This window comes from Coloeus monedula (assembly GCF_965178545.1).
Source record: "Coloeus monedula genome assembly, chromosome: 1".
NCBI lineage: Eukaryota > Metazoa > Chordata > Aves > Passeriformes > Corvidae > Coloeus > Coloeus monedula.
In genome coordinates, this window is record NC_138781.1 from 157,894,278 (window position 1) to 157,918,483 (window position 24,206).

Genomic DNA, 24,206 nt, shown 5'->3' on the forward strand with positions numbered 1-24,206 from the left:
ATGCATCACCAGAAAGGATTGGATAATCCCCTGCTGTCTTTTACAACCCAAAACTCAGCCTTGCTGGGCTCCCCGCAGGCGTTTGGACTGTGGGAGGTGAGCCAGATTCAGATGGTCTTCACAGTCCGTCCTGCCATCAGCATTTATGGACGTTCCACCAGGGCCAGTTGTTCTCGGCAGGAGGCTGTAAAGACACAGGGTACAGAAGGCTGCAGAGGCTCAGAATTTCCCTTCCTAAGTAGCAGGATCATTGCTGTAGCCAGGTGGATCCATCAGTTTTCAGGGCTGTAGATTGTGGTACACGGGGAAAAGCTGAGCATTGCTGACATCAGCACCAAGCATGGCTGGGGAGAGGAGCCAGAAATGCACCTTCATCTTATGGTGCTCACAGGTTGCTCCTCGTGGGGTCTGCAAAGGGTGCTGGAGGAGAATGTCATTCCCACATTATTCCCCCATCAAAGCTGTCTTTGAGAGCGGTGCCTCTCTGTGGCTGGTCGGTCTGCAGTGTGGGGACAGGAAACGTCTTTTTTGGGGGAATATGGATGGTAGAGCACTTGTCCCTGCCCAGCTCTCTTCACATCATGTGTTTGTGTGGAGGCAGAAGGACGAGACTCAACCTCCAAATGATGGATTTGTTCCTTGAAGTGGTTTTTGCTTGTGTCTTCTGGGGTTAGAAGCCAATAGGACACCAAATGGGCAGGGGGTCTTGTGAGAGGGGAGCTCTTTGCCACAGTAAGCACAGGAAGAGCAGAACTAGTTAGAATCATAGAATATCCTGAGTTGGAAGGGACCTCCAAGGATCAGTGAAGTCCAACTCCTGGCTCTGCCCAGGACAGCCCCAAGAACACCACCATGTGCCTGAAGGTGTTGTCCAACCACTTCTTAAAGTCTGGAAATAGGAATAACTGAAGAGAAGCCAATGTAAAAGCAGGCAATGCTTCTCCCTTCCCCTTCTTGACTCTCTGGGCTACCCTGCAGTGTCCAGTTCCACCACTTTTAAAGACACCCCAGTTTCAGGTCCTGGCAGCTGGTACAGGCAGGGTTTGCCAGGCTGGTGTTGCCTCGGCTCCCTGGGCGCTGGGCTCTCACTGAGGCTGACAGGGCTTTTCTGGATTTCGCCCAGGTGGTTGGAACTCGTGGTCGGCTTGGGGCGACTGCACCAAGGACTGTGGGGGCGGCCTGCAGACCCGCATGCGCTCCTGCAAGCCCCTTCCCAACGAGGGCCTGGCCTGCGAGGGAGTCCTGGAGGAAGGACGACTGTGCAATAGGAAGGCTTGCAATAGTAAGTGGAGGCATGTTCCCTTGCACGCGTGGGGCCGGGGCGCTCTTCCCGGGAGGAGGAGGTTGGCCTCATCCCCGTAAAGAATGGAGGGTGCTCCAGAGGCTCGGGGAAGCTGCCCAAGGACTATGTTGGAGCAGCAAGCCCAGGGGAACATGTGGATTCGGCTGTGCATGGCCCTGCCCGTCCCTGCCTGTCTCGCATGCACACGCGCACGTGCTGGCACAGTCTTCCTACACCTCCCCGGCCTTCAGCCCAAAGAACTTATAGGAATCTATAATCAGCCTTACATCAGGTTTTTGTATGCTGGTGGTAAATCTGCCACGTCCTCAAAGGCATTTTTTTCAGTTCTCCCAAATAATTAAAGCTAGGAGGGATGTTAATCTTGCTTCTTCTTGGTTTAGTTCAACAGCAGTGACCCTGTCCCTTTCTTTTACACATGGAAGCCCCTGGTGCTAAGATGTGGAGAAAGATCTGGCTGTTAGACAGAGATTGAGTGATGCAAAGGCTTCGGTGGGTGCTCCACTCTCCTCCTGTAACACATCCTCTTTCCAGGTCCTCTTCTCCAGAGAACAGGGGACAGAGTGCCCACACCAGTCAGATATTGATGAGCTGAGCTGGTGAACCTCCAGCACTTTCATCCCCAGTTCTTTTGCTTTAAGCTGAATGGAGAGGGGCATGAACAGGAAAGCCAACAGCAGAGACAACTCAGCTCAACAAATGCAAGCAAATGGCTGATTATAATTATTCCCTTCTTTTTATTTCAAATTCAGAGTAAAGAATGTTTGAATAACTCCTCTGGCTAGTCAAATAACTAAGGAAAGTTCAACTGTCTTCAAAGGCTGGGAAGTATCTCCTGATAAGGGGGAAGTTCAAATAAAAGGACATAAATATATTCTTCTAATAAGGGCTAAAATGATTTCATGCATTTTTTAACATTTCCATAAATTTAAAATATGTTGCAATTAGGCTTTTTTTTTTTTTAATGAAACCTGGTATATTGAATTCCATCTCCTTGACTCACAATTGCTAAATTCCCTTTGAGGTTTGCCCACACCAGGGATATTTAATCTGTATCTCCCATGCTTGGTGGTGACTTTGTAGTCATGACTCAGATGTGGATTGTGCTAGGGAGAGTAGGAGTGCAAGGACCTGGAAGCTGATCCTGAAAAAATGTCCAGCTGTGGGATTGAGGTGTGCCTGAGTGGAGTTGGAGGAAGGGCTACGGTGATCTTGGTGAACAATGTGTGAAGGAAGAAGGTAGAGATGGCACTGGGAGTGAGAGAGCAGGATTTGCAGGGCTGGTCATTCTTTGAACATGGGAACACATGGGACAACAGGAAAAAAGCTCCTTGATGTGTCCCTTCTGTGCTGGAAAAACTAGGGGGGACCCAGTCTGCCATATTCTCTTTGCAGGACATCCTTCCTCATCCCTAACCATCTTCCAAGCCCTCCATGAGACCTGTTTGATTCCTTTGCAGCCTTCTTGAAGTGGTAAGAGGGGGAAGATCCCATTTTCCAGGGTGAAGACCCTGTTTTCCAGGTCCAGCCTCATCAGCACTGAGCAAGGGGCGTAACATCTTCCCTTGACCTTCCCCAGGGGCAAAACTTTGGTTCTTCTTCATGGTAGATCTCCTGAGGTTATGGTGGCAAGGAGTGGGATGGGGTGGAGGATCATGGAGACTGGGTTGGATTTCCATGCAGAATGAATTTGTTTGCACTCATTATTTACTTCACTTTTTCCAGAACACAACATTCAGCAAAGCCAATCCTAAGTGCAAAAATCCCGGAGGGGCTATGATACAATAAATTATTTCACTCCTCTTCCTGTCCTTTTTCCGTTGCATTCCCAGTCAGCTCCTCCTCCAAACTGCAACGAGATTAGTTCAGCTCAGATTATTTGGGAAGAAGGAATTTTAAACTAAATGGAAAGTCCTAGTTTGGAAGGAGAGTACACCCACAGAGTGGGGCATCACAAACTGATTTTTTCCATTGAAATAAATAAATAAATAAATTCTGATCGATTGTCCCAAGACCCTCTTTGCAGACAAACTGCTGAGCCCCATTTTGAAGTTTTCATTCTGGGAAGGATTTGAGTGGATATGTGAGCAATAAATCTTTCCAGAAGACTTCTCCATGCACATCTTGACGTCTGTGCCCTACTACAAGATAAACCTTGTATCTTTCCATATCAAAACTGCTCACTTGGCTCTGAACTTGCCTCTCAGTGAATCTGTCCCCTGTTGCCTTTGCCCAAGGAGATGTACTTTTGAACCAAGAAGGGTTTCTAATTTTCTTGCATCTTTTCCTTCTCTTTACTTTGATCTGTACTAAAACCTAAGAAGAGATTTAAAAGTAGAACAGAAATACTGTCTTAAATGCGTCACTGTTATTTTCTTATTGACTTTTGCTCATAGATTTGTTAGGGATGAGTAGAATGTTCGTTCATACCCTGGAACTGTTATTATTCTAAGTGTTCATTATAAGCTGCAGTCAAGGTTATAATGATTTTTTTAATTAAAAGTAAAAAATAAAGAAAAATTGAAAAACAAAAATAAAACAGAGGAATTGGCCAGGAGAACAACTTTATCCTGAATTGTTCAGCATTTAAGCAGCTTGTAATAATACCTGACCACTTCTCCAGGTATTGTGGAATAGCTGAGATCTTAATTTTCTTGTAGGAGAAAAAAGCAGGAAAAAAATATTTTCCTTGAACAAAGGGCCATCTGTAATCCTGATAAAACAGCAGAACAAAACAGGGATGAGCACTGTGATATTTTCCTCTTTGCCGTGGAGGCAAATTGAAACTTATCCACTGAGAAGTTGCTGCCCAAGCAAGTCAGGGCAAAATAATACAAACATCCCCACCACCTTCAAAACAAGTATAAACCCATCTCTTTTCTTTAACTTCTCCTTTCTCACATCTGCTAAAGTGGCTCAGAAGCTGATGAATGATTAGAAGGAGTGTTTTAGCTGTTTAATCCAGCCTCTGGAGCAGGTTCTCAGAGTGCTGACACTCAGCTCCCCGGAGCTGCTGAGAGGAACTTTTGTGGAAGATCTTTGAGGGTTTCATTGGTTATTTTATTTTGCCAGGCCACGGCAAATGTTCCAGAGCTGTCTTGTCACTCAGCTCCTCCCCCAGGGGGACCTTCCCCAGGTCCTGCCATTTTTCTCTTCCAGAGTTGCCCTGGGTGGGCCTTCAGCAGGTCTCAGTGTGCAGGAGTGGGAATGGTAGGAAAAACCTCTCAGGTTTTCCAAGAGGTGTGACTTGTGCTAGCCTGGTCACCAAAATGTGGATGCAGACACCTGGGCTCCAGAGCTGAGTCTGAACACGTTGTCTGGAGGCCACAGAGGTTGAAATCGGTGCACAGGGATGGCTGAATGACTCCACAGGTACCATTTCTATGTGGTCTTTGTGTTTTCCCACTCATTTGGGCCCTCATCTCTGCTGATTTATGTGATAGAGTCTCTTGCTTGATGATCTTCTGGCTAAATTTCCCCAGGGATACAGCAGGAAGTGAGCCAGGTAAGTTGTCTTTCGGCAAAACCAAAAGCTGTGAAACACTGAGGAAAAACTGTATTGGAGGCTCACCCCAAACTGGGAAGGAAACTTTGTCTGGTAACAGCAGCTTGGCTTAGGCAGAGCCTTTATTTGTGGCAGCTCAAGAGATGTAACCTGAAGGAAAACACTAAGTTTTTGTTGCAATTCTGATTTTTCCTTGCTAAAGGAAGCTCAGACAGGGGAGATTATCTTCATCTCTTGGATTTGGGCAGGAGCTGCTGTTTTATAAAGGGAGGGGAAAAAAATGCCAACCCAAAAGTGCCTGCAGAGGAACTTCCCAGGTCCGCCCACTGTGGATGGATAGGAACTGCTCCAGTGGCTCTTTTTGGCTGCAAGTTTCTTGAAGCTGGGTTTGCTCACAACCTGGCAGGCAGAGGGTCCTCATAGGGAGCCTGGATGGACAACAGCCAACCCAGAGGGGAAATGTCACAGGCCTGACCCCAGTGTGGGAATTTGGCAGTGCCGGGGAAGTGTAAGAACAATCAGAGATGTGGGCAGTCCTGCCTTTATTCCTGGGGAGTGAGAACTGGCAGAGGAGCCAGCTGAAATCCTGCCATCCCATGTGGCAGAGGCTGCACAGAACCATCCCTGACATTTATGGATATGCAGACTCAGAAGACACAGCTCCCCACGGCTGGGAAAGGGGTGACCACATCCTGACGTCAGATGCCGGACGGTGACACTGGCACAGTCCTGTGGTTCCTGGCTGGATTTTCAGCATCGAGCAGGTGCAGGATGGAGCCCTTCAGCTGTTAGTGGTGAGAAGGAATGCATGTTCCACATGACATTCCCAAGGCTGAGCCTCAGTCTCAGTCTCTGCCACCCCTGATTCTCATTAAAGAAAAAAAAAAATTGCTGCAACCACGGAGCTGAAATATCCTGGGCATGTGTGGGAGCATCTTCATTCCCTGCAGGCCAGGCTAGAACTCACTGCAAGCTGGAAGAGCTCCTATAGGTACCTGCTGCTGCTGCTGCAGCAGAGACTTTGCCCTGCCCCCTTTTTTACTGGTGGTTCAGGCATTTCACATCTGAGAGTCACAGATCTCCCCCAGTGATGTTTTCACAAACCTCAGATGTTCAAATCAGAATGCTTTGGGTCATTCCCTTAGCTGGTATAATTGCAATATATCCAGTGGCCTCCAAAATGACGCTCTTCTCCATCCACTGAGATTTTGGGGTTTAGGGGTTGTTAGTAATTCTGTGCTTTTCATTTTCACTCTTCAGCAGTTGACAGATGCCCAAAACCTCTATGGCCACCACCTTTCCTTTCAGTTTTACTGCACTGAGATTCATTCACCACGTTTGAATGGTTTGGGTATTTTTTCAATAATCCCTTTCCACTTTTTGCTCTGGTTCATCCTTTCATTCCCACCATCCCACCTTGCCTGAATAATTTTCATGATCCTGCTATTTGCTTTGCCTCTCCTCTTTGCAGGATGAGTACAGAGTGTGTAGCTGTGGTGAGACATGTTGGGATGTTAAAACCTTGGCCCACAGCACTTCAAAGTCTCTGCCTTTATTTTATTCTTCCCTTGGTTGTGCTGCAAGGTGCTGTCTGACACATTGCATGTTCTCATTAGAAGTGTTGGTCACCTGCTTCCTATTCCCGCTCCTGCCAGCACTCATCATCTTCTAAATCCACATTTGAGCTGTGTTCTTTCAAAATCTCCTGTGCTTGCCTCTGCTTGCAATTAAAACATCCCTGTGTTGGTTCCAAGACCATTATCCCTCTATTCCTCCCGTTAGCATTTGAAAAGTGCTTGGGTTTTCCATGCCATTCTCATCCAGCTGGGATGTAAATTGAGTCTAAGTCTTCCCTTAATCCTGGAATTACTCCTCTCCACTGACCCTGCTGTGGGAAAAAGGCTGCTGAAATCCAACCAGTTCCCACTGCCTTTAATTTTTGACCTCCACCCCATAAAGTTCAGGTACCCACAGCAAAGCAGCTCTTGCACCAACTTCCCCGTGTTCCCAAGGGACCTGGTGTCTCCCTGCTTTGTTTGGAACCAGGATTGATTTGTGCATCTCTCCAAGGAAACCACCCAGGTTAAATCTCAGCTGTGCTCTCTGTTAAATGGAGACAAACTGGCTTCTCTGCACGTCCTTTTCCAAAGGGGAGGAAGGCTTCCTGCAGCATTGGAGCAACCCTGGCAGGGGGGAAGCTTGGGGGAAGCTGGAAGGGTCACTCATTCAGCCTCTAGGCCTGATTGGCTTTAATTAGCATGAGAAATAACAGTTCAGATTTGTCATACCTGTCAAGGAGCAAAGGAAATCATTCAGTCCTTCACGACTGGGATAAGTCATTAGGAGATGTCAGCAACAAGGGTCCCAAATCATTGGTGAGAGAAGGTTCAGGGTGTTTGATTTGCAATTAAAACTTCTACTTTACTTTTTTATCTTTCCTTCCCTCTGTCCTGCCTCCTATCTCTCTGTCCCTCTGTGAACACTGACTGCTTTTGGGATATTCAATCCCAGGTTTTCCCTGTCACCTTCCTTGCTCTGGGCAGGTGACAAAGCCACCCAAGCTCCACACCTACTCCTTGATGCCCAGCCCCACTTTCTCCTCCCTACCTAAATAAGTCTGTGGGGAGCCCATGGGACGTGCTGCAGATGGAGGCTTTGTGTGTTCTTGTGGTTTGTAGGATTTCATGGAGAGGACTTAAATTGGAGCAGATGAAAGTGTGTGGGTATAACCAGGAATGGGTGGTGGGGGCATGTGAGAAGTCCCAAATATGGGAATAACTTGTCTCCCTATTAAAAAAAAAAAAAAAAAAAAGTATTGGAAAACTACTTAGAGTTTGTCTTTTTTGAACTGAATCTCCCACAGGAAAGTCCCATGATTTTTAGCTGTTAAAAACGTAGGGTTTGAGACCTTTCTATTCCAGGAAAGAGCCAGACAAAAACAAGGTGTTTGCAAATCTCAGGATGTTTGTGGTCCTGATGTCTGGCTGTGGGTATCTTTCCCCTGAGGGTGGCAGGTGGGTGACTACCCCATCCCATCCCCTCCAGCCAGCAACCAGCTGGTGCTGGGAAGGTTTGGAGGAGTCCATGTGACAATTCCTAGACTCCTCAAGTTCTGCTTTCAGGCAACACTGATGGTAAATAATACAATTTCATAAACTGTCCCCTGATACAAACTGCTGAATATAAAGCCTGGCTCCTGGCAGGGACTCTCTGAATCATTCCTCTGCCTCCTCTGCTTTGTCTTTTTGGATGGCAATAAAGACTCCTGCCACCACACTGAAGCTTCATTAACCTTTATTAATTTTCTCGGGATTCTGGGATCAAATTTGTCACCATTTCATCTCTTGGCAGTTCATATTTCTTGAAAAGATGTCGGACTGTTTTACCTCCTTGGGGGAAAAGATCTTCTGTCTGGTACTTGCTGTTTGGAAACAAATTGGCTGCCAGATCACAGATTACTCGAGCTCAGCTCTGCTCTCTGCTATTCCATGTGACTCCGATGGAGTCAGCTGAGCTCTCCTGATTTACAGCAGGCACTCCTGGTGGATGGGGTTTGGTTGTTATTGCTGGGTTGTTTCTCTCTTTGCTAGGGAGGGTTGCAACATGTCCAATAATACAGACAACAGAAATTTTAGTTCCCCCTCCAGCCAGTTCAGGGCTGATCCACACGGGATGAAGATGGAAAGCTGGCTGAGCATGGGCTAGGAAGGAACAGTTAAATGCCTTTGATTTACAATAGATGTATTATTTACCTTCTGAACTCAACACCATGGGCTCCACTGGGAGATTTTCAGTAGGACACAAGGGTCAGGAGCTTGTCTCTCACTGAGATGGAAAAGTTCCCAGTTATAGCTCTGTTGGTACTTTGCTGATGCCAGAATTTCCTCTCTCCTTGTTGCTGGTGGCAGGGTACAGTCTGTGAAGGAGACATTCTATTGAGATATCCCTTTCCTTTGCACCTGCCCTCACCTGCCTGCTCCACTCAGCATTTCCTGGTTCCTCTACAGGGCATTTCTAGGCAGGTGCTGGTTGCAAGGCAGAATTTCTCACCAAAAACTTGGTGACACTGCCAGTCACCACCATAAATCTCAAAACACCGCTAGGGATGGTGGGATTCAGTGCCAGCACGTCTGAAAAGGATAAATCCTCCCCAAGCTCAGCAAGGAGTGCAGACACCCTAGAAAACCACTGAAATTAATTAAAGACCAGACATAAGGGATCATACTCTGCATGGTCCCAAATCTCACTCAAAAAGAAAGGGTTGGACCACCAGCCAGACTCATCTTTCATCCTGGTTGGTGCTGAACCCTCAGGGAAAACTGGTTGCCAGGGGTGCTGGGGTTGGAAAGTAGGTGGTCATGTCAGGGGAACGTTGCAGGTCGCTGTCGTTAATTCGTATAACCTTTGTAGTGAAAGATCTTGCAGAGTGAACCAAGGTGTATTTACATGACCCATTACCTTGCCATAGCCAATGGACGCTATAATTCCAGAAGCCAATCGCTGAGGTCCACAGATAACAGAAAGCGAGAGGACCCTGACGAACTGCAGCACTACGGGTACCCTGCACCTCAAATAGGTAAGCTCTGACCTCCCGCAGCGGCCTCTGGAGCTGGGACACTGCTCTGGTCACTGCACTGCCCAGCTGGGCTGGGCTCTCTGCACTGTTTCAATGACCCCTCCCTAACCATCTCCTTCCCCCCAGGTCAGTGTGGGCGACATTCCCCCCGTGTTGTCACGTGCTGAACAAATGGTCATCGCCCCGTTTGTTCCCATCCCATCACCCCATGGGGTTTTGTGTTGTCGCCATCAGCCAGAGAAGGCAAAAAGGGACAGACACAAAGCCCTGACGAGAGCATCCATCTCACAGAGCGCTTTCCCATCACCCTGCCTACTTCTGAGTCGCTGCTTTGTCTGAATTATCCAGCCACACGTGGTTCATGAAGCCAAAGCTGCCCTTGCTGCAGTGCAGCCCCTTTGCTGATGTCCATGTCATGCCTTGCCATTGGCTGTGAGAGAGGGTGAGCAGGGCTTGGTGGGGAGAGAGCAGGACTGGTTTCCTCTGTCCCTGGGTCTTTAGTGCTGTGCAAGGACTTGTCTCTGTTAGGTTCTGCAGCAGGACCTTCCACCCTTCTGCCACAGAAGGGGAATAATGTGTAATAATATCAGACAGCGTGATCTGGGAAGATGGGAATGAATTGGACCTAGATCCTATACCAGGTCCGATCTGCACCATCCCTGGAAGTGTTCAAGGCCAGGCTGAATGGGGTTTTGGGCAATGTGATCTAGTGGAAGGTGTCCCTGCCCATGGCAGGGGGGTTGGAAGTAAATGATCTTTAAGGTTCCTTCCAACCCAAACCATCCTGTGATTCTGTGATTCAGTCTGGAAAGGCTTTGTGCTCTCCTTGATGGCTGTGTGTTATGGCAGGATCTCAACACTTCAGGGGTCTCAGGCAAAGCACAGTGTGCTGAACCTGGCTCAGGCTAAAATCTCTGCCCAGTGACCTTGCTAACACTTTATGCTCTAGAAAGACTTCAGAGAGGTGATTTGATTATAAGTGAGAGAGGGTCACATTCTGGTGAAGGCTGCCTGTGCTCCACTCAGCCCAGGAGGACTTTGCCACTGTGTGGCATCAGGAACCCGGGCGGTGTGGGAGGACTGGGCAACTGCTGGGGTTGTAGTGTTCAACACAAAGCGGGGGACAGCCTCAATTTCCTCTCTACCCTGCACAGACTCTGCTGCCTCCAGTGGGAGCAGCTCCACTGCCTGCAGGATGGATCCCTGGAGTCTGGTAAAACCTGCAGGAGAGGGAGGACGCTTGCACTGCTATAACCTGGTAAAGCTGAGCTTAATGTCTCCATCCAAATGCAGAGGAAAGGAAGGCACTTCAAGGCAGGCCCCTGTTGTTCCTACTCTCTCTGGTCCCAGGTGCTTCCCCAGAGCTCCTGTTCCAGCCTCTAACTCAGCCATCAGGTTTATAGTTTGCCATTTCTTCCTGCCGTGCTGCTGAGTGCTGGATCAGGGCTCAGTGACATCTCTGTGACCTCCCTGCCATCTTGGCCACTGCTGTCGCATGGCTGGCTTGGGCTGTGGCATTCCTGAGGGCAGCATGGGCTGGGAGATGTGCATTGTCCTGCTGCAAGCTTCCCACATCCCTGTCGCTGTCCCAGGAGCACCAACTACAAGTTGATCAAGGAAATGAGGATGGAGGAGATACAGGCAGAGGGTACAGTCCAGCAAGGGATTAGAGGGAATTTTTAGCTGAGGATGCCAATGCAAAGCCCAAATCTTCCCTATGGGCACAGATTGTAGGGAGTAAGATATTTCACATCTGCTCAAGACCTGGAAAAAGATGAAATACAAAAATCTGCTGATGCCAGCCTTAAGGACGGTGGATGAGGAGACAGCCCTGCCCAGCCAAAGAGCAGGATTTTCTCCTGCCAGCCTTTCACATCCCTGGTGTCCAGGTCCTGTTGGTCCCCAGGCTCTAGCAGGGCTGTGCTCTCAGCCAGGGTGCTGCTGGCTGCCCACATGTCTCTCCCAGCAACAGCACAAGAGCCAGATCCAACCCAGCAGGCCCCTGGAATGGCTCAGCCCACAGGCTGCTTCCAGGAGGACTCTGCCAGCAGCAGGATGTGAACAGAGAGGCATCTTGTACATGGGGAGATGTCAGACCCCAAAACAGAAAGGGCTCCTGGCAGAGGGATGGCAGGGATGGGCTTCTACATTAGTGCCGAGGGAAGAAGAGTCATGAAAGCAGCTGCAGGCACTGATGGGGACACTGCAGCCAGGAGCTGGAATGAACCTGGGTTGCAGTGCTACATCCTCATGGATTAGCACCCAGTGTGTCCCATTCTGCAGCACCTGCTGGACCCTCTCCAGCTGCTGCAGCTGTGTCTTTGGGAGCAGCCAGGGCCATCTGCCCACTTTGAGTGGGGTACCAAGCCCTGCAAAATCCTGTGGGACACTCCTGCTAATCCCCAAGCTAGTCTGGGGCATCACAGGTCTGATCCAAAGTCAACCCTGCAGAGACAAATGCCTGCAGGCACCAGTGATGATGCAGGGCAGGGCTTGCCCCTTCTCCTCTGGGAGTGAAGACAAATTTGACTGGAGCCCCTCTGCTATGAACACAGGCTGAAAGACTTTGGACTCTTCAGCCTGGAGAAGGGAAGGCTCTGGGGAGGTCTTGGAGTCCCTTCCAGTGCCAAAATGTTCTCCAAGAGAGCTGGAGAGGGACTTTGGACAAGGGCATGGAATGACAGGACAAGGAAGAATGGATTTAAGCTGAAGGAAGGTAGATTTAAATTCAATATTAGAACGAAAATCTTCATTATGAGGGTGCTGAGGCCCTGGCACAGGTTGTCCAGAGAAGCTGTGGCTGCCCCATCCCTGGAAGTGTCCAAGGCCAGGTTTGAGGAGATTTGGAGCAACCTGGGATGGTGGAAGATGTCCCTGCCCATGGCAGGGGTTGGAACTGGATGATCTTTAAGGTTCCTTCCAGCCCAAACCATTCCATGATGCTATAATCTCTGGCAGGTCTAATTATAAAACAGCACTGAGCTGGACTAGGCAGCTTTCAAATCCAATGAGCATCGTAGACTTCTTGCCATTGTATCCAGAAACAGAGTTAGAATCCACTTCTGGGATGAATAATTGCAATATACTTCACACAGTAATTTGCATTTGCTGCTATTTGACCCACAGGAGTGCAGAAATTCTTCTCACTCATAGTTGTGATGATGGGCACTGTTGTGCTTCTCTTGAGTAGAGAGTGAATTTGTCTCCTGCCTGAGAGTGTCTCAGAACTGAGTCTCGCTCGGTTTGAAAATTAGTTAAATTTGTGCAAGGTTTGAGACGAGGCTGGATGTAATGTCCCAGTGGACTGAGATAAATGGCTTGGTTCAGAATGACACCAAGCCCAAGGGAGTCACCAGCACTTAGAAAATAAACTGTATTATGGGTTTAAAATCCAGGGATTCGTGCAATGTGAGGGACAATAATTGAAGAGATTTACCTCTAAGCACAGATATTTCTGCTGTGAAAGAGCAAAAGCCAGAAATACTAAAGAGGAGAGAGGTAGAAGAGGTGGAATTTGGTTCAAAGATGCCATTCATTCATCCAGTGACACAGTAACTTGTCTGAATATGGAGCTTGAAAAACCCCAGCCAGGTCTGAGGTGGCATGGTGAGCTCTCCAAGCTGTGAGCTGCTGATGGAGGAGGCCCCTGTGCCTCTGTCCCACCTCTCCCCTGTCCCACCTCTGGCCTCCCAGAAAGATTTTGGGACCCAAACTTGAAGTGTTCAATTACCAATAATCCCCCAGCTGACTGGCACTGCAGAACTGGGGAGGTTGCTCAAGGTGGATGGAGAAATGCAAAGGCATTGCTGGTTCATGGAGCATCCTACAGGCAAGGGAGCAGGAATGGTTGGGATCTGTGGGCCAAAGAGGGATCTTCTGGAGTCTGGGGCTCTGTGAATGGCAAATGCTGAAGTGATGGTACCATAAAAGTAATTTGCTGGTGGTGAGCTTGGAGCATGGCAGGGCTCTGGGTCTGACAGAGCTGGCTGAGTTTCTTACTGGAAAGGCAGGAAAATTGCCATGGAAATGCAGATTTCTCTCTACCAGGAGATCTAATTCTTGTGAAACAGGATATGGGACTGATGTTTTCCTGAAGGCCCAAAGCCTCAAAACACACAAATGTCTCCTACACGTCCCAGGGAAAGACCAGCAGTCCCTAACTTCCATCTAACTGGGACCAGCTGGGGAGGTTAATGAAGCAAAATGGTTTTGAGCAACTTTGGCTTAATGAACAACAGCAGTTACATCTCATGACAATTACTGCAATGGCACAGATGAGGTAGGGAAAGATTGATCCTCACCACCTCTTCCTGATTCCAGACAATAAACGAAGGAGTGAAAGTCTGTGCATTTTACAGCAAGGGCAGGTATTCCTCTACACTTTTCCCCCTCAACACATATTAATTCAACAAACTCCAATCGGAGCTGTATTTTTAATTCCCAGCTGCTGGAATGACAGGAGACATTCAAGGCAGATGTGCTGAAAAGCATGACACAAACCAAACAACACAGATAACTACCAAAAGTCCTGAAGAGCAGATTGATGGGAGCCACAGACGCTTGAAATCCTGCATGAAATTTCATTGCATGTGGAAAACACTAGTAAATAGATAAAAATAAATAAATAAATATACCACCTCCAGGAAAAAGCCAGACACACACAGTTTTAGGCAATATTGGGAAATTTGGTGGTCCCCACCACAGTGCCTGCTCTGATATTTTCATGCAGCTGGTTTATAACCCTTGCTGAGATCTCCAGCTGCAGAGTCTCTTTCCTGCTCCATGTTGCAGCTGGGCAATTTCATACGGCATCCTCTGCCCAGCTTTTTTTGGGAACAGGGTGGTGGTGTGGGATAGCACATCCAAGTGCTGGCTGCCAGGCTGGATGACCCTTGGCATCGTATTTACCTATTCCACCCAGTGCCATGATATTTCTTACCACCCACAGTCTGACAAATGCATCTGTTTGGGGTGAGACACGGGGCAGTCTGAGGTTTTGAAGAATTTGTCACAAGAAGGAGTTGCCCCTCTGTTATGCTGGCGCTTATTTTTTGCCATATGCCTGTGTTCTATACATACCAAGTGTAACATTCCAGGTTTATTATGTGTAATTGTTAGCAACCCATGAAAAATCTGGAAACTCAAACAATGCATGCCTTAATTAAGTGGAACATAGCCAGCTTTTTATTTTCATGTGGGGAAGAAAAGCATTTTTTCAAGGGGTAGAATATTGCCTATGAAAACTAATGGAAAATCATCCTTTCCTTGCTCATTTCCCACTTAGGTTGACTTATTTGGAGGTTCTGGCTGCTGGAACAGCCCCAGCTGGGATATTAGTGACAAAGGGAATACATCTCAGTGCTTTTCACTCCCATCAATGGGATATTTTTCGCTGCTTTTCCAATGCTGCCCCATTAGATAAGCAGTTGATAGACTGTGTGATGATGCTCTGGAAGAGTCAGCCTTGTTCTGTGTCACATGCTCACAGCAGATCTCCACAGGTAAAGGAGATACTGAGAAAACTTTGTGGGATTTCATCAGCTGACCCTTCTTAGGCACCATCACCTTCTACTTTGTCAGCTCCTCCTCTGCCAATCTGCCTTGGCAGGTGGTGTGAGAAGGCAAAAGAAGGGGTTGAATCCTTAAAACTGAACAATTTATGGATGCATTTATCTGTCTAAACCTTGTTAGTACAGTCTCTGTGAGGAGGTGCCGTATCCCATCTCATAAGGTTCTGGAGTGGCTACACCACCTTCAGTGGTGGAGTTTGCTCTTCCCAGTGTCCTGATGCTTCCACAGCATCCTTCCGATATTTTTTTCGTATGCGTGTGTATATTACAGCTCTACAGAGTACCCAAAAAAAAACTCTTTAGCCCATTCTCAGCTCTCACATTTTCTCCCCAATGCCCTCACACCCTCCCACCCATCTTGTCACCCCACCTGTAGGACACATTGCAGCCTCACAGATCTCACAGCTGGCCAAGCGTAACTTGGAAATTTCATTCCTGAAGATCCCTGGAGATCCAAGGATGCCACATCCTTACCTTCTGCTCCAACCCCCACAGGTGACCCTGCAGCAGAGGAGTGGTCCCCATGGAGTGTGTGCTCAACCACCTGCGGGGAGGGCTGGCAGACCAGGACCAGGTTCTGCGTTTCGTCTTCCTACAGCACCCAGTGCAGCGGCCCTCTCCGGGAGCAGAGGCAGTGCAACAACTCTGCCGTGTGCCCAGGTATTGGTGGGCAGCAGGGGCGGGACATTGGCCGCCTGTGGTATCTCCACTGGGATATTTCTGGAAGGGCCTGTCACGGGCTGCCCAGAGAATTTGTGGCTGCCCATCCCTGGAGGTGTCGAAGACCATCTCGGATGGGGCTTGGAGCAACCTGGTCTAGTGGAAAGCAGTTGGAATTAGATGACCTTTCAGTTCCCTTCCATTCCAAACCATTCTGGGATTCTGTAATTCTTGCAATGAGATGGTTTTTGTTCCTTGTTCCTTCTCTTTATGCCTTAAGGCCTCATACAGAAACTCTTGCTAGACCAAGCACCACGAGATGGGCACCTGCTTTGCATGGTGTGGACAATTCCATACTATCTAAAGTCCATGAAATCAGTACGCCTGCAGGCAGGTGCCCTTTGGGGTGTTTCCAGGTTGGGAATAATTTTGATGAAAAAGGACATTCTGGGGAGCCTGGAGCCTACAAGAAAGATGGAGAGGGATTTTTTACAAGAGCGTGGAATGACAAGATAAAGGAGAATGGCTTCAAACTGAATGAGAGTAGGTTTAGAGTGGATATTAGGAAAAAATCTTTCCCTGTGAGGGTGGGGAGGCCCTGGCACAGGCTGCCCAGAGAAGCTTTGGCTGCCCCATCCCTGGAAGTGCCCAAGGCCAGGTTGGACAGGGTTTGGAGCAACCTGGGATAGTGGAAGGTGTCCCTGCCCATGGCAGGAACTAAATGATATTTGAGGTCCCTTCCAACCTAAACTATTCCTTGTTTCTATGATTATTTTGAAGAGTTATGCTGTTAAACTTGGTGTAGTATTCATTTCTCCTGACGAGCAACAACATTGTTCAGAAAAAATTCTATGATGGTGAAACCACCATCTGTGGAGAAATCACCATCCATGTTCTTTCCTGTATTTCCTCTTCTGCTTATCTCTTATCATTCAAGATGCCTGGTGAGAATTAGTTTTGAACCCCCTTTCCTGACACTGGGCATCAGTCACTGATAGCAACTGATGAAGGACTGGAAAAGTCCCTGGCTTTTTTGGGTTTCTTCTTTTTGGGTTTCTTCTTTTCCTAAACAATTACTGATTTGGTGTTAGCTTCTCTGGTAAAACTGGAAGGGATGAAGTCCCTTAAGAGAGATCAGTGCATTCTTATAACATTTGGCCTCTGGAGATTACAGTGACTACAATTCCATAAATAACTTGGCCAGATTAGATTAGATTAATAGATTAATAGATTAATATAGATTAGAAGGCTAATTAGGTTAGATTAAAATCGATTAGATGTCTAATTCCAGGAGCTACCAGAGATGGCTTGAGCAATCTTGGAGGATATTGCCCATTCCATTTTACTCTTTGGAGTCTCCCTAGCTTTGCCTCTGAGGTGTCACTGACCTATGAGAGTAATCAGTAGACAGACTACATCTTTCCTGAAAGCCTTAAAATATTGTAGTCTTTGAGGATTCAATGAGAAAATGTTGGGAGGGAGAGAAGAAAGGGCAAGAAGCAATAAAATGATGGTGATGATGCTTCCCTAAGGGTAGTGGGGTTTTATTCCTTTCTAGCTAAATCCATTTTTTGCTTAAAAAATGCCATGTTGGCTCAAAATCTGAAAAATTAAGGTCAGCTAGAAGTACATTGTAGTTTATTTCAAAGACTGGAAAGCAGCAGGCACTTGGTGTCAATATCAAAGCATAAAAATTACTTGATGTTCCTCTTGCACATTTTGGGCTGTTCTCCAACTTCCCACACGCTGCTCGTTCCGGGTGGGAAGAAGCTGTGCCCTGTGGGCTCCCTCACTTCCTCAAACCTCCTCTGAAAAAGAAAAATCACTTCTTCTGCTTCCCTTGCAGTGCATGGCACCTGGGACGAGTGGTCTCCATGGAGCCTGTGCTCTTCCACTTGTGGGAGAGGCTACAGGGATCGGACCCGCACCTGCAAACCCCCCCAGTTTGGTGGGAACCCCTGCGAGGGCCCGGAGAAGCAAACCAAGTTCTGCAACATCGCTCTCTGCCCAGGTAGGGACAGTGACAGATCTGAAACCTCCCCTCCAGCAGGTCTCCCCAGCTCAGATGCCCTTAAGGCCCATAGATGACTCCAATGAAATTCAGAACTACCGCAAGGAGGATCCTGAGAAAAGGACTCAGTGAAGAAGCAACCCAGAGGTGCTTTCTGGGGTTGTTCAGCTCAGAGATGTCTCAGGTTCAGGTTTGCCCTGTGTGATCTCTTGCAGAGGGCACCTTACATGGGTTGGACCTGGCTATCACTGATATTTCCAAGACCATCTTAAGGTTCTCACCTGCTCTCCTCATTGAATGGTTTAAAGTTATTTTGCCTGACTGGGTTCATTATGCTGGAATTAATTAACAGTTTTACTTGTCTGTGCATTAATTCAATATATATGCAAGTTTTCTCTGTGGCTGATCCTGATCTGGGTGGTGAGATGGACTAAGAGACTCCTGACAGCCTTCCATGCCAAATTTTATAATTTTCAGTACTTCCAAATTTTACTTCCAAATGCCTCTCCTTGATTTTGCTTTGAAACATCAGAAAGAACCTCAAGATGGAATTACTTTTACCACCTGGAAATCCACTTATGCTCCAGAGGCTTCTTTCCTCTGACAGGCCCTGGGTTAATTGGCCCCCTTAACTTAACTCTGGGTGTCCTGGTGAACACAATCTGTACACAAGGGAGCTCCCCAAAACTCCCTCCCTATCCCTGGATAAAGTCAACTGACATTTTTCCAGCTTAATGAGAATCATTATGAGACATTATTATGTCCCCGGAGGAGGAGAGGGATTGTGGGAGGGATGAGAACTTTGTGAAAACAGTGAGAAGCCTCCTGGCATTTCCCATCGAGTTTTCACTCCAAGTAACTATCCTTGGATATTTGGCCACTATCCAGAAGACGCTACTTGGAATAAGAACCTCCCAGACACCAAATTGACTCTGTCATAAAAAGACAAATTTAAGAAGTCAGAGCTGGCATTGCTTGGGTAATAAAGCATACCCTGAGTTAACATTGATCCATAATTAATTTAAATACAAATAAATGCACGACTGAAACAGTGGTGAAAAAGACAAGCAGCCCAACTGCAAGGCTTCAGCTCCAATTAGTGCCACAAAGGCAATCAGCAGCTTGGCAGCGCCAAATGAGAGCGGCGTTGGGGGAACCATTGAAGCACAACAATGGGTGTTTGACACCCCAGACACTCCTAGTGTTCATTACCACCCTGCTCCGAGGATTTATCGCTACAGCTGATAAAAATGCTCTGCTGCAGGGACAACAGCGCCTTTGTTCCTCAGGAGCTGTGGGTGCCGCAGGCTGAGCCCCAAGTCCTTGGAAGAGGAAAAAGGAGGAAGACAATGCCTGTCTCCTCACGGGCTCCACCAGAAATGAACATTTTTGATAGACCCCACTGTGGTGTAATCGTGGCACCAAACTGTCCTTGGCTGTGGCTGTGATGGGAACCCTCAGCATCTCGACCACGAGACATCTTTGCATCAGTGCAAGTGGCTGGAGGGAAAACACAGCCACCTTTGTTTCTCCTTTTTTCAAAACATTTCTGAAATTACAGCCTGTGAATAAATACAAGGAAATTACCTGTTCTAAATTCCTCACCAAACAACCAAATTATGGATTTGGATGTTTCATTTTCCTACCTCCAAATGACTGCACTTCTGATAAGTTGCCAGTCACCAGCAGCAGGGAGGGTGTTGAAAAAATTCAACTTTTTTTTGGTAAATGCAGTTTTTTGGGTAAATGTCAAATTTAATGTGGGAAATGCAATTGTACTTTTCCAACACATGAGAATGTTAATGAAGGATGGATGCCATCATTATTAGGAAGAAATTCTTCCCTGTGAAGGTGGTGGGGCCCTGGCACAGGATGCCCAGAGAAGCTGTGAATACATCCCTAGAAGTGTTCCAGGCCAGGTTGGACAGGGCTTGGAGAAACCTCAGATAGTGCAAGTGTCCCTGCCCATGACAGGGAATTAGAATTAAATGATCTTTATCTTTGCAACCCAAACCACCCTGTGATTCCATGATTTTATGATCAGTTCATGGAAACTTAACAGCATAACCTTCAGTCAGAAAAGCCACGCTAATTTGTACCTGATAGCATTTACTTGGCAGAGTTTTGGATCATTTCCAGAAAACAACCACCTGTCAAACACCACGTTTTTCATTTCCCCTCTTTGGGATTGATAGGCACTGGCACAAAGCCATGAATTTATGCACAATAAAACCATAAACTTTTGGATTGTTAAAAACATGCACCTTTTGCAGGTACCCTTATACCTTCCTGATTTTGCACACCTTGTGATCCCCTTTGAGTTAACAGTTGCTCATTTCGATGTTTTTAACATTTTTTTTTACAGAGTTTGTAAACAAAAAGCTGCTCAACTGCAATGGGGATTACACAGGACTGATCAATTCCTTGCAGATTACATGGGGGACCAGTTGGCATTTATTTTTCTTGGACAGACAAACAAAGAAAAAAAAAAAAAAAAAAAAAAAAAGCTGCAATGTGATTTGAGCCAGAATTCAGACTTTTCAGGGACTCAGGTTGTTTTTCCCAAGTGAGATCTAGCAGCTAATTCGATCTTAACAGAGCATGATGACCACTGTTAATGAGAAAAATGCTCCAGGAAGAGCAGACTGGGTGATGGATCTGTTGATCAGGGACCAATTAGGGTGTAACTGCCACACTTGGGATTGCCTCAGTCCATACCATGATAAAAGATGTATTCCTATTTCTCTCCAACCCTGTCCCTATCATAACCTCCCTTGTCCCTTTTTCCTCTATTTAATTATCAAAGACACTGCTGGGTAGAAACATCTCCAGCCTGTCAGAGTTAATTCAGCTGTGAGAGAAGTACATTGACCACACACACTCACCCTGCTCCTGGTCTTCTGTTGGAGCACACCTTTGCTCCCACATTTCCCAGCCAACAGGAATGGTGGATTCCTGTGAATAACACTGTGATTCGAGTTTCTGGGTGTGATTTAATGAAAAACAGAGCATTTACACGCTTGAGAAAATACACGCTCCGCAGATTCATGCACTGCTTTGCTGAAAAATGGGTTCCTTAAAAAAGTGCTGATGGCCCCAAATGGGAAATGTTACGGTAATGTACTGATCCCTTCAAAGTGTTCAGTGAGAGCATGAGCCACGTCCTCTGGTGTGATGTTATATTGTGTTTAGCAATGTTATTAGTTTGGACTTTCATGTTGGAATGTGCAATATCAGTAATTTCAACTTTTATAGTGTTATGTAGAGTGTGGAACATAAAAACTGAAATGTTACTGCACTTGCATCCTGTGGGACTGTCGGAGGCTGCAGAGGATCCCAAAAATCCCTGCTGCTACAGCTCTCCAAACTTTTTTTGATGCTCTGTCCCCTCTCTCAAGCTCTGTGACTCCTTGTCCTTCCCACCTTAGTCCCTGGTAGGCAAAGGCCAGAGGCTCTCGCCACGTGGCTCCTTCCAGAGGGAAAGATTTTCACATTCCGCTCGTTTTCTTTCTTTGGGCCACTCAGTGGACGGCAACTGGAACGAGTGGTCGAGCTGGAGCTCATGCTCCGCTTCCTGCTCCAACGGGACCCAGCAGCGGACGCGGGAGTGCAACGGGCCCTCCTACGGCGGAGCCGAGTGCCAGGGACACTGGGTGGAGACCCGGGACTGCTTCCTGCGCCAGTGCCCAGGTTGGTGACCAATGACTTTTTCTTTCTCTTGGGCCAACTTCCCCTGCAGTCCCAGTAAAATGTTTCTTTGGGGAAGACTTGCGCCCTTTTCAACGCAGTAAAAAGGAGGTTTGGATCATTCCAACAGACGATGCCAGCCAAAATCTAGCGCTGGCAAATGTTTCAGGAGACCCCAGAGAGGTGATTGCCCACGGGAAACGTGTCTTTCTAACCTTAGATTTCAGCTTTTCAGCATAAGCTTAAAAAAATCCCAAGAAAATATCAATGAAACCCTTCCCTTGCCTCCACAGGGCTTCAGCTTCCCTCCTCTTTTCGTTTTGTTCCTCTCCTCCTGCCATTTCAACGTTCCCAGTTATATCTGAAGCAAACAGGAAATCCTCCATTGTATCTCAGCTTTAAACCTCTGGCACAACAAATCCTTTGTTCATGTCTGTGTAAGACTTGTCACTTACTTTACTCATCTGTGACTTAAAATAATAATAATAATGACAGAAATAATAGTAATAATAATAACAACAGTAATAATAATAATAATAATAATTCCTACTGGAATTCATCCTGGTCTACCTATTTCCTCAGGGAATCCCTTTACTGTCTGGTAGCACCATTATCTGCAGTATTTAACACAGGTATTGGATTTTCCTACATGGTCTCGAGTAGGTTTTGATGTTTTGGGTATCTCATTCCTTCTTTGCAACTTATGGAGATCTTCTAAAACAAAAAGGGGCTTCAGAACTCTTTTTTAGATGACCACGTCCCACTGATTTCAGAGTTGTCTGTCAAAGCAACTCAGGTCATACCTTCCACTGCACAAAATGTCACTAAATAAAGCACCGTAATCTGGTGCTGCCCCTTTTCTTCGGTAATTTTTGTCAACTTCTTGGAGAAGATGTGGATCTCCCACCATCCCAAAAGGAATTATTCAACCCAAGATGATGTGGTAACACAGAATTAAAGCCCAAATAGTAAAGAGCAGACTTAGGCCTTGCCCTAGTTCTGTCACCGAGTTGTTGTGGTACAGCAGAGGTACAGCAGGCTTGTTGTGAGGGCTAATCAACATTTTTATGGTGCTTTGATAAATGCAATTGCTAACGTAAAAGAAGCAGCATTTTGATAAATGTCATTGTTAATGTAAAAGAAGTCACGTTTCCACTGAATCTGGAAAGATGTTGGGAGAAGACACAATGGAATGAGACAACATCCCAAACCTCTTTCCAAGGTACATGAGCATCAGTGCAATGCAAACAGCTGGAGAGAGGTTTATTTGATGTTTCTTCATGGTTTTTTTGCCCAAGGGCTCTGCTGGTCTCTCTAAATCCCTGAGCCAGACCTTCTCTGGGAAGGGCTATTTTCACACATGCATTGTACATCCCAAATGAACTCCAGATATGGAATTGGCCTGGCAGATGTGGCTCCCAGGTTGAATCTCAGCCCATGGGAAGAGTATTCAGGAGCACAACCCCAAAATCTCAGCCCGAGGAAAGAGATAGGGCTGCTTTTGCAGAGCATGGAGGTGCTGAGGAAAAACACAAAAACACCCTTGGACTATTAAAGGACTGATGGGATGGGAATGGGGACACTCTGATTTGATGTCAGTTGAAGATCAAACAAAGATCCAAGGCAGGAGACCTCCCTTCCTACCAAACCCTGCCCTACTCACCCTTTGTTCCTCTGCTCACCTTGGGACCTTGACTCCTTCTGTTGCAGATGATGTTTGGGCCCTAACAGGCTGTTTCTCTCCTCTTTTATTTCTTTTGTTTCCAGTGGATGGGAAGTGGCAGGCCTGGGGAGTGTGGGGCAGCTGCACCGCCACGTGTGGAGGTGGCACTCAGAGACGTGACCGGGTGTGCTATGGCCCCTTCTTCGGTGGAGAGACTTGCCAGGGTCCCAAGGAGGAGTACAAGCAGTGCAATGACAGAAAGTGTCCTGGTATGTACCTCAGAGCCCTCGTGCTTTCCTTTGAATGAGGGGGATTTTGGATTTTTGGATTTGGGGAATGGTTCCCATGTCCTGTGTCAGAGATGTGAATGCCACAAAAGGCTATAATCTAATAAAATCCTACCCATGACCCACAAGATACAGGGTCTTGATTTAACTGTTGCAGAATCCAGTGCAACTGTGTTGGTTTCAGTAAATATTTGATGAATCCCACCAGTCTTGCCTTGGTGGTTTTCATGTTTTCCTTGCCATAGAGTTACAGGAGGAAAAGAGAAACTGTTTGGTAGCAAAAACTGATATCAGTCTCAAGTCCATGAGTACAGGATGCTGCAGTGGTTTCCCATCCTTTACCTCTGGAAATTAAAAAAAAAAAAAAAAAAGTTGTGTCTGCATCTGTCAGAGCTTTACCCAAATCTCACCCTCCTTTTGCAGAATGCAAAAGCTGAATGGAGAGTGAGTGAGCTGTAGGGCAGATGAAAACCTGGGTTTGGATGTGAAAAATAAGCAGGAGCAAACACTTCCAAGTGGGAATGCATCTGTCTGCCTCTCAGACTATAGAGAGACCAAAATAAAGGCCTGTGCACCATTTTTGCTTTCTTCCTCAGTCTGAGTTGAAGGGCCTGGTGAAAATGCTGGTGGGGAATCAATCTGTGATGTTGGCAGTCAGATCGCATCGATCGTAACAGGCCATGAGCTTTGACTGAAAGGGTAAATAATTGTCAAAGCAGCTCAGTGAGAGACAGGAGAGATTCTCATGGCAGTATCCCGGCATTCCTACCAGGAAGGGGAGTCTCCCAAAAGGACAGGAGGCAGCAGTTCTGATGCAGGAGTACCTGGGGGCAGATCTGCCACGTGGAGGCCAAGCTGACCCCTCAGACTCCCTCACAAAGCGCTGAAGACAAAGAGATGAAAGCCAAAGAGCTTCAGCATGGAAGTTCCAGCACGTTCAGCTCAGA

General features: G+C 47.0%; 1 protein-coding gene across 1 annotated transcript in view; it reads left to right on the forward strand.

Annotated features, from left to right (window-relative positions):
• The window catches only part of ADGRB1 (adhesion G protein-coupled receptor B1), a gene marked incomplete at both ends in the record, with an annotated part of 200,630 nt that overhangs the window by 41,693 nt on the left and 134,731 nt on the right, over window positions 1-24,206 (forward strand). Inside the window, 6 exons of the mRNA XM_082297557.1 lie at window positions 1,124-1,282; window positions 9,274-9,381; window positions 15,447-15,611; window positions 17,458-17,622; window positions 21,148-21,312; window positions 23,077-23,241. Coding sequence (XP_082153683.1) covers window positions 1,124-1,282; window positions 9,274-9,381; window positions 15,447-15,611; window positions 17,458-17,622; window positions 21,148-21,312; window positions 23,077-23,241 — 927 coding nt within the window. The remainder of the gene's footprint in view (window positions 1-1,123; window positions 1,283-9,273; window positions 9,382-15,446; window positions 15,612-17,457; window positions 17,623-21,147; window positions 21,313-23,076; window positions 23,242-24,206) is intronic.